General features: G+C 39.9%; 1 protein-coding gene across 1 annotated transcript in view; it reads left to right on the top strand.

The window, feature by feature from the left end:
• Positions 1-141: 141 nt before the first annotated feature.
• Positions 142-10924, top strand: part of degs2 (delta(4)-desaturase, sphingolipid 2) — a 58672-nt gene continuing 47889 nt past the window's right edge. Inside the window, exon 1 of the mRNA XM_043697423.1 lies at positions 142-529. Coding sequence (XP_043553358.1) covers positions 448-529 — 82 coding nt within the window. The 5' untranslated portion in view covers positions 142-447. The remainder of the gene's footprint in view (positions 530-10924) is intronic.

Raw genomic sequence — 10924 nt, forward strand, 5'->3', positions numbered from 1 at the left:
ACCGCGAGACTTCATTCCACTTCCTGTCCTTCATGATTTGCCCTTGTTGCCATGTGCCAATAGATAGCACTAATGCAAAAAAAATACACCTTACACTTCAGAGCCACCAGGCTTTCAACCCAACACACGCAGTTCATCTCAATACAGCCTGCCACCCTCAATGCAATCTCCTTATTTAATAAAAAGAGAAATACACTAATTTCCGCAGCGGTCTGCGCTTTCTTTTTATTTCAAATTGCGTCGAATTCTCTTTAGCGCTCACCTGTTTGGACCTTTGCCAATCTGACTCTTTCTGGAGCACGCCCACACCCATCCCATAGGTACAGTACGTTGCAGAGCGGTTTTATTTTGCCGTTGTTGCTTTGAGGTAGGTGAATGAACTGGTAGCGCTCATAAGCAGCGCTGACAGTGAAGCTGCACACACGTTCACATTAAGCACAAGACAACATGGGGATCAAAATGAAACGATACGATTTTGAATGGGTGTACACGGACCAGCCTCATACGCAAAGGAGAAAAGAAATGTTGGGTATGTCTGGTCTTTTAAAACAAAATCAAGTAAAAGTTTGTCTTCAAATGTGATTTTTAAAAAGATATTTCATTTTCCAAATTATCCATTCTTATACAAATCCAGTTAAGACATGTTCTGGATAATAATTTTCAACAGTTTGGTTTATAATTCGAAGTGAATGTAACTCAATCTGAGTTTTGTTTTGTTTTCTCATGAACGTGAGAATGCTGGTATTTGAAGAGGAAATCAAGGCGAGCAGCCTGCACCCTTTTTTAATAGTTGAATCAACTTGTGTGTTTTCCTGGTCAGGTTAAAACTTTCTCTTCCTTCTCCAGTCAGCATATTATGTACTTATATCGTCCAATTCATCACTATTTACTGTCACTTTTCTCATGGGTCCCCCACTGTGTCAGTCAAGTATAAGATTGCGAACTTCTGCAGGTATTTGACTACATTTGACAACATTCCGCTTGTCGCTGAATGCCAGGTATAGCTGAACGAAATCGCATGTTTTAATACGTATTTGTTTCAAAGAAACGGTTAACATTATTTGAAGAGGTCATTAAGTTTTGACCGTACCTAAGACGAGGCAAATTTGTTCGATCCAGTCCACAGTCCATCTAAAATCTGCGTGAGAATAAGATTTATAGAGTTTCCGACGAGAAATCTAGACATTTCCGTGATCTGAGTCCGATTTTCATTCCAACTATAGAAATACTCAAAATCAGCCAGTATGGGAGATAACGTTTATGTGTGGGGCGTGGGTAGTCTTTTTTGAAAGATTTGCGCAGTTAATTTCGGTGTAACAAATCCATGAACGTATGAATCACGATCTTTATACAGTTGGGTGGGGCGAGAGAAAGGATCGTCCAGGTAGGGCAGTAAACTTTGTGCTGACTGGTGCAGTGACACCTGTTGCAAATTTTGCATGGATTGTGTACATCATTGTAAATTACTTTGCAAATATCAAACACAATCAAGTAACCCATTCGGGCGCCGCGGCGCACTTCATTGATTTGAAGGGCTTGAATATTTGCAAAAACAATCAATTGTTAAATTTGCCACCGTTGAAAATGTTGTTTTAAAAGTTTGTGGCCACTATATGCTGTTGATTTTATTTTGTCCAAACTTTGTACAGTATCTCCCTGTTTTCCCCGAATTGTGGATTAGCAATGCCCAAACTAATTTCAGTCCAAGCCTGAGTAGGTGAGCGGCTACAGTCTTATCTCCCAAACTGTATATATTTGTGTGTGAGAGATTGCACGCCCAACCAAGTTTCTATGTACAAGTGGAGGAGTTAACATTAAAAGTGTTCTAAAACAGAATGTGGAAGATGGAAGTCTTTTTGGCATTGTTCCCATCTACCTTAGACGACCGTTCATTTAGCTATTGGAAACCAGCCAAATAGAAACATGAACTTTTCCGTCCAGCCACCTATTAATTTTTATTTGTCAAAACCAGAGGATTAGTTCCCCGTTACTGGATAAACTGCATTTTTAAAAATAGTTTACTATTCCCAGCATATGCAAGATGGGATAAATAATGATTGAAATTGGGAGAATCAGGTCGTCGCAGGGTGTCTCTTGATATTGGAGAGTGTGCACTGTTGAGATTTACGGCGAAAACAAAGAAAGCCTTGTTATTTCTGGTTGGCCAATATCACTCCAGCGCCTGTAGAACGGATCATGGCTCTACTCGATTTCAAATTAATAGATCACAATTTTATAAACTGAAACTTCGGAGCGAGATACATTTCGGGAAAATACTCTGGGGGCTAAATGCGAAAAACATGCGGAAGGTGTTCGAAAATTCGGAATCCCTGGGCTTGGCGATCAGTGAAATTTAATCTTGAGTAAATTTCACATTAGTTTCCGGGAATTTTCAAGTTTCATTGCCAAGGGCCACAAATTATTTAATCCCGTTAGAATGTAATATTGCCTCTACTGTCGAATAAAAGCAGCAGTTAAAGTGTACAAATATAGCACATTTTTAAAACAAAATCTCAATAAATCTCAGTCTGCCCCTAAGCATTGTTTTACTGTTCAATAGAGATTGAATCTTAATTAAATACAATTTACGCTAATTGAACGCGGTTGAGAAAAGGCTGTAATGTATATAGTTCTCATCATTAAGGGGAGGAGTCGATTCCAAAATATTTGCTTGGAAGAAAGTCAGACATTGTAACGTCATGCCATTGTTAGGTGGGTATCAGCACTCATCCTTATCTCCATTTGGATGGGAATTTCTCATTTGCTTTTGTGTATCTGGGGATCAGTTGAATAATATGCAGAAACTAATTTGATCGTTAATAATTGTGTGCTCCTACTATTTCCCTAGTGTGAATGAGCAGGATCATTGTATCCAATACGTGGATGCCCACCATTGATTCCCTTCAAAATTCAAGTAACTTGAGCAACCCATTGGAAACAAAATATGGGAATGTCTGAATTGGATTCTGTAAATGATTAAAGACCTTTCATAATATATAATACATTATTGTTACTGAACAAAACCAGACTATTTCCAAGGTTATTAAAACATTGGCCATTTGATGTTTGGAGTTAATATAATTTAACATAAAATTAGAACACATTATTTTATAATAAATAATTTTTGTCTTAAATGTTTAGAAAATAATTCACCCATTATTTATGACACCTAATTAGCAGTTGTTGTGTGGCATTGTAAATATGCCATAGTCAATCCTTGCCCATAACACAGTTCTACAATGACTTTCATTGAGGTCACAGTTGAACTGCCTGCAACCTCTGACATGGTTGATCACACCATGTCTCCTCCAAAGTCCCTCCACTATTATCCATCTAGGTAGGACTGCATTCATCAAATTCCATTCTCATTTATTCAGTCAGAGCCAGAGATGCATTTGCTATGGCTTCTTTTCCACTCCTGCAGTTTTACCTTTGGTGTCCACAAAGCACCCATCCTTTGCTTGTTCATCTACATGCTGCCACTCAGTAACATCACAACAAAAGGAAGCTTATGGTAGCTACCAAGGCTCAAAACAGTGGATGCCCAAGATGAATATATAAAGTGCAATGGGTTGCTTAAAAAGAAACTAGAAAAACAATGAGGGGCATGAAAAAAAAAGATGGATAACATTTTGAATGAATTAGCATTGAGGTATTAGCATTTTTAGTAGGTTTGACATTGAATAAATACCCAGGGCAAGATGAGATATATCACAGATCATTGCAGAGAAGGAGGAAATTGCAAGCCTCTGGTATTAACTTTCAAACTCCCTCTGGTCACAGAGGAAAATTAATGTGGTGACATTATTCAAAATGGGTGTGTAAGGATAAACCAGGAAGCTACAGGCCAGTGATTCTGACATCTGTGGTAGACAAGCTATTGGAAAAATTTCTGAAGGAAGCAATTAATCATGGCAGATATATTTCTTAACTCCATTCTCCTGCCTTCTCCCCATAACCCTTGATTCCCTTAGTAATCAAGAACTTATCTATCTGAATTAGATGCACTCAATGACTCTCAGCCATCTGCGGCAATGAGTTCCACAGATTAATTACCTTCGAGCTGAAATATTCTTCCTCATCTCAGTTCTGCAGGGCCATCTCTTCACTCTGAGGCTGTCCCTTGGGTTCTGGTCTCTCCTAGTGGAAATATTTTCTCTACATCCTCTCTAACCAGGTCCTTCAGTATTCTGTAACTATCAATCAGATTCCGCCCTCAGCCTTCGAAACTACATCAAGCATAGATCCAGAGTCCTCAACACTTCCCCATATGACAAACCCTTCATCCCTGGCATCATTCTTGTAAACATCCTTTAGAAATCCCTTCCAACACCAGCATGTCTTCCCTTAGAAATAGGGCCCAAAACTGCTCACAATATTCCAAATGTGGTCTGACCAAAGCCTTTTATAACCTCAGCAGTACATCTCTTGCATTCTGGCCCTCTTGATTGCATTTGCCTTCCTAACTGTCAATTGAACTTGCATGTTAACCTTAAGTCAGCAGCTGAAACACTCATTCACGCTTTTGTTATCTCTGGAAACTTTGATTATTGTGCACTTTTGGCTGGCTTCCAGTGTGCTATTACCCTAAACTTGAGATCATCCAAAACAGCCTGTGCTATAACTCACAACAAGTACGACTCAGCTACTACCTTTGTCCTTGGTAACCGATATTAACTCTGGTTAAATAAGGGCTTGATTTAAAATTTTCAACCTTTGTTTGAAATCCCCCCCCTCTGTAATTTCCTCCACCCCATGAACCTCTGAGACACTTGTGTTCCTTTCATTATGGGCTCTCCAACATTTCCAATTTTTAAATACTCCACTATGAGCACTTGTAACTTCAATAGATCTGGAATTCCTTCTCTAATGCTCTCTGCCTGTCTTTCTCTCTTTGCTCCTTTACAATATTCCGTAAAATCCCATCACTTTGACTAAGCTTTTTTGTCACCAGCTGTAATACTTATTTACATTGCTTGCTCAAATTTTGTTTTAGTAATTTTTGCTGTGAAACCACTTGGGACATTTTACTATTTTTAAGGCACTATATGAAGTCCTTTTATAAGGGATTCTGCGTTTTTGATAAGGGATAGCATTACAGCTGTACTTAGGGAGGATATTCCCGGAAATACATCCAGGGAAGTTATTTGGGTGGAACTGAGAAATAAGAAAGAGATGATTACCTTATTGGGATTGTACTATAGACCCCCTAATAGTCAGAGGGAAATTGAGAAACAAATTTGTCAGGAGATCTCAATTATCTGTAAGAATAATAGGGTGGTTATGGTAGGGGATTTTAACTTTCCAAACATAGACTGGGACTGCAATAGTGTTAAGGATTTAGATGGAAAGAAATTTGTTAAGTGTATACAAGAAAAGTTTCTGATTCAGTCTGTGGATATACCTACTAAAGAAGGTGCAAGACCTGACGTACTCTTGGAAATAAGGCAGGGCAGGTGACTGAGGTGTCAGTGGCGGTGCACTTTGGGGCCAGTGACCATAATTCTATTAAATAGTGATGGAAAAGGATAGAGCAGATCTAAAAGTTGAAGTTCTAAACTGGAGAAAGGCCAATTTTGATGGTATTAGGCAAGAACTTTCAAAAGCTGATTGGGCACAGATATTCGCAGGTAAAGGGATGGCTGGAAAATGGGAAGCCTTCAGAAATGAGATGACGAGAGTCCAGAGAAAATATATTCCTGTTAGGGTGGAAGGAAAGGCTGGTAGGTATAGGGAATGCTGGATGACTAAAGAAATTGAGGGTTTGGTTAAGAAAAAGAAGGAAGCATATGTCAGGTATAGACAGGATAGATCGAGTGAATCCTTAGAAGAGTATAAAGGCAGTAGGAGAATACTTGAGAGAAATCAGGAGGGCAAAAAGGGGACCTGAGATAGCTTTGGCAAATAGAGTTAAGGAGAATCCAAAGGGTTTTTACAAATACATTAAGGACAAAAGGGTAACTAGGGAGAGAATAGGGCGTCTCAAAGATAAGCGAGGCGGTCTTTGTGTGGAGTCGCAGGAGATGGGGCAGATATTAAACGAGTATTTTGCATCAGTATTTACTGTGGAAAATGACATAGAAGATATAGAATGTAGGATGACATCTTGCAAAATGTCCAGATTACAGAAGAGGAAGAGCTGGATCTCTTGAAATGCATAAAATCCCCAGGACCTGATCAGGTGTACCCAAGGACTCTGTGGGAAGCTAGGGAAGTGACTGCTGGGTCTCTTGCTGAGGTATTTGTATCATCGATAGTCACAGGTGAGGTGTCGGAAGACTGGAGGTTGGCAAACGTGGTGCCACTGTTTAAGAAAGGTGGTAAGGACAAGACAGGGTAGTATAGACCAGTGAGCCTGACGTCGGTAGTGGGCAAGTTGTTGGAGGGAATCCTGAGGGACAGGATATACACGTATTTGGAAAGGCAAGGACTGATTAGGGATAGTAAACATGGCTTTGTGCATGGGAAGTTATGGCTCACAAACTTGATTGAGTTTTTTGAAGAAGTAACAAAGAAGATTGATGAGGGCAGAGCAGTAGATGTGATCTATATGGACTTCAGTAAGGCGTTCGACAGGGTTCCGCATGGGAGACTGATTAGCAAAGTTAGATCTCATGGAATACAGGAAGAACGAGCCACTTGGATACAGAACTGGCTCAACAGTAGAAGACAGAGGGTGGTGGAAGGTTATTTTTCAGACTGGAGTTCTGTGACCAGTGGAGTGCCACAAGGATCGGTGCTGGGTCCACTACTTTTCATCATTTATATAAATGATTTGAATGTGAGCATAAGAGGTATAGTTAGTTGGTTTGCTGATCACACCAAAATTGGAGGGGTACTGGACAGCAAAGAAGGTTGCCTCATTACAACGAGATCTTGATCAGATGGTCCAATGGGCTGAGAAGTGGCAGATGGAGTTTAATTTAGATAAATGTGAGGTGCTGCATTTTGGGAAAGCAAATCTTAGCAGGACTTATACACTTAATTGTAAGGTCCTAGAGAGTTTTGCTGAACAAAGAGACCTTAGAGTGAAGGTTCATAGCTCCTTGAAAGTGGAATCGCAGGTAGATAAGATAGTGAAGAAGGCGTTTGGTATGCTTTTCTCTATTGGTCAGAGTATTGAGTACAGGAGTTGGGAGGTCATGTTGCGGCTGTACAGGACATCGGTTAGGCCACTTTGGAATATTGTGTGCAGTTCCGGTCTCCTTCCTATCAGAAAGATGTTGTGAAATTGCAAAGGGTTCAGAAAAGGTTTACAAAGATATTGTCAGGGTTGCAGGATTTGAGCTATAGGGAGAGGTTGAATAGGCTGGGGCTGTTTTCCCTGGAGCGACGGAGGCTGAAGGGTGACCTTATAGAGGTTTATAAAATCATGAGGTGGGCATAGATACGGTAAATAGACAAAGTCTTTTCCCTGGGGTATGGGGGAGTCCAGAACTAGAGGGCATAGGTTTAAGGTGAGAGGGGAAAGAGACCTAAGGGGCAACTTTTTCACGCAGAGGATGTACATGTATGGAATGAGCTGCCAGAGGAAGTGATGGAGACTAGTACAATTGCAACATTTATTAGGCATCTGGATGGGTATATGAAAAGTAAGGGTTTGGAGGGATATGGGCCAGGCGCTGGCAGGTGGGACTAGATTGGGTTGGGATATCTGGACGGCAATGATAAGTTGGACCGAAGAATCTGTTTCCATACTGTACATCTCTATGACTCTAAATGCAAGTCACTGTTATTTTGTGACTAATAATTTAGAGTTCTGATGTTTATGCCTGGAAGTTTATAATTATAATTTATAATTTACATCATCATTTCAGACAATCAATGTACATTTTTTAGATGACTCCAAACTGGGAGGGACAATTGAGTTTTTAAATAAAATACATAATGAGTTCAGAAAGTGCGTGAGTAGAAAGGGCAAAAGCAGAGGAAATTATATGCCAAAAGCTGTAAAGTATTGCTTATGGAAGAGAAAATTGGTGGACCTGAATTTATGAATTTAGCTAATGAAAAAACTGAATAAGACCCAAGTGTGACTAAACTCTCAACATGTTCAATCTCTTCAGAGCAACAACCACGGCAAATAGAATGCTTAATTTTATAGCAAAACCAGTTCATTTTTAACAAAAGGAAGGTATGGTCAATTCTCTGCACAGACCATATATTCAATGTGAGCTCCAGTACTATCAATGGGATGAGGAGAGAATACCAAGCATTGGGGACAGTTCAGGAATGAACTCTTCCCAGTCCCACATACATTCTAATTTCAATCTCCATCACTCTGCAGCTCCACTGCTATCTTCACCCATGATTTTCCTAATTTATTTCCTCCACAAATCTCTTTTTTTTCCTTTGTATTCCCTTGTGACTTCCACACTAGTTGCTAATATTAAAAGTTCCATTTGTTTGGGTACCAGCAATTTCCTAAGAAAAGGTCCTTACTCTGTTTGTTCCTTCCAAATATTTTCTGAACTGCTCTCTCCCATGACTATTCTCATTCCTGTCAGAAATCCCTGTTGGAATCAATTCAGTTCCATTTTCTTAAGATTGGGGATGTTTGGAAGGCATGTTGAGCCTCAATGGTGACATTTGTTTCTCTGAGAGAGAATGCACTGGTTCAAGTTCTACTCAAAAGATTTATCTCAGTGAACAGTTACCTTGTGAATCTCACTGCGAATCCTCTAGCAAAGATGCCAACCTTGAAGAAGTTGTCCTCCTCTCTCCACAAGAATCTCAGTGAGTGTTTCTCTCACTGCAACTCCCAGGTCATCTCCTCTGCCCTGACTCCTGATGAAGGGCTTTTGCCCAAAACGTCAATTTTCCTGTTCCTCAGATATTGTCTGACTGGCTGTGCTTTTCCAGCACCACTCTAATCTAGACTCACCTTGTGAAGAGCTTTCCATCTGGCAAGATGTTAAACCAAAAATCCATGAGCTTTCTTCAATGTTTGTAAAGGATCTCACGGTAGCACTTTAATAAAGAGCAGGAAGGTCTCTCTGGTGTCCTCCACGATACTTATCCCTTCATCAATGTTCCTAAAACAGATAATCCAGCCATTATTATGTTGATCTATCTGGGGCCTTGTGTGCAAATTGGCTGCAGAATCTCTTACATGACAACATTCAGTATGTTTCACAAGCACTCTTAAATGTGTTTAGGTTAGGAAAGGTACTATGTATTTGCAACCATTCCTAAATATGTTAATTTCAGTGAGAAAACTGAAAGATTTAGTACAGTTATATATTTCTAAAAGAAGATGCAATTCCTGCTCCTTCTATCCCCTCCCCAACCAATCAGTAGTCACATTTTTGGTGCACAAGAGCATTGAAATTCAAACTACTTTCCTCTTCAAATTTGTTTAAGGGTAGCTAAGTATATATCAACTTATACCATTATGGAACCAAAAATAATAGCTAATAGTTAAGGTTAAGTACTCACCTATATTAAAAGTACTTAATAATATATCAGATATTCTCTGATTGATTGGTTCAAAACTTCACAACACAGCTGCACTTCACTGAAAAAGAAGTAGATGTCTATACTTTTCAGATTATGAAATTTCATCACTATTCATTTTTTTCCTTCCTCTCCACAGATATACCTTCAGCAAAGATGGTGAAGGTGTATCTGTGAAGAAGAAGCAAAGCTTGTAATCATTTGTATGTTTAGTGTTGCAAATTCGTGATGGCTTATGAGATTAGAATTTTAATAATCACATTGTGCACTAGTTTTGGGAACTATTTAAGAAAACAGGAATTGAATGCACGCAAAATCATAAGTCTTTAGCTGACACAACACAAATGCGGTAGTTTGTTGGAGTTTCCATGTCACCTTTTTTGATAGATATTGTGTGTCGACATTTGGGTGGGGACTGGAGTGGGAGAATGTTGCTCTCACTCACTTTTGGCACCATTGCAAAGTAATTTAACTAAAGGGTTGTGCTCATGGGTGTCATTATAGCATACATTAATGCCTGGATTTTAACCTGGAGTGGGGGTGCAGTTGATGTGCTCCCACCCACTGCTTCTTTCTTTCAGTGTAAAGCAGAATCAATAGTTAGAATACTTGACAACAAATTTCATTCTGGGGATTGAAAGACTGATATGATAACAAACATGCTGGCAGCAGTGGGCAACAATCAACACCCAGACAAATGGCAGGCAAGCGATTTTAAAAACAAATCCTTAGGTTCCTTCTGGGTCAGCAAGGAAACAATAATGAGAGACAAAATGAGTATATTTTGTGAGTTTGGGGGAGGGGGGGGGGGATCTTAGACTGAAGGATTAACATGTAGAGACAATTTAGATGGAGTTGAAAAAAACAGCAGGGGGCAGGAAATATTGTTATTAGCTGGCTGTATGCCACCAAACAAGAGTGGTAATCTAGAGCATGCATAAATCAGGAAATTATAGATGCATGCATCATGGACAGTACAATAATGATAGCTGACCTCAATGTACATTTCGACTGGGTAAACCAAATCAGTACTTTTTTTTTATTTCAAAAATATATTTTATTCATAAAATAATTTGATGGTCTGTACAGTTGGTCATGCCATACATATGTAAACATGTACATACAGATCATTTTTGTACAGGTCTGTACATTTTTCAATCATATGCCCATATAATTAGCTGAGGCGTCAGCAGAGCCCAAATGACTGCATGGGCCCCCTGTTCTTCGTTAGGCAGGCAGAATTTACACAGTGGTCTTTCCCCACCGCGCCTTGGCGGCAGCTGCCCCAAGCTTCAGTGCGTCCCTCAACACGTAGTCCTGGACCTTGGAATGTGCCAGTCTGCAACACTCAGTCGGGGGCAACTCCTTCAGCTGGAAGATCAGCAGGTTTCGGACCACCCAGAGAGCGTCCTTCACCGAGTTGATGATCCTCCAGGCACAGTTGATGTTCGTCTCGGTGTGCATCCCG

Source organism: Chiloscyllium plagiosum, chromosome 10, assembly GCF_004010195.1.
Source record: "Chiloscyllium plagiosum isolate BGI_BamShark_2017 chromosome 10, ASM401019v2, whole genome shotgun sequence".
In the NCBI taxonomy this organism is placed as follows: domain Eukaryota; kingdom Metazoa; phylum Chordata; class Chondrichthyes; order Orectolobiformes; family Hemiscylliidae; genus Chiloscyllium; species Chiloscyllium plagiosum.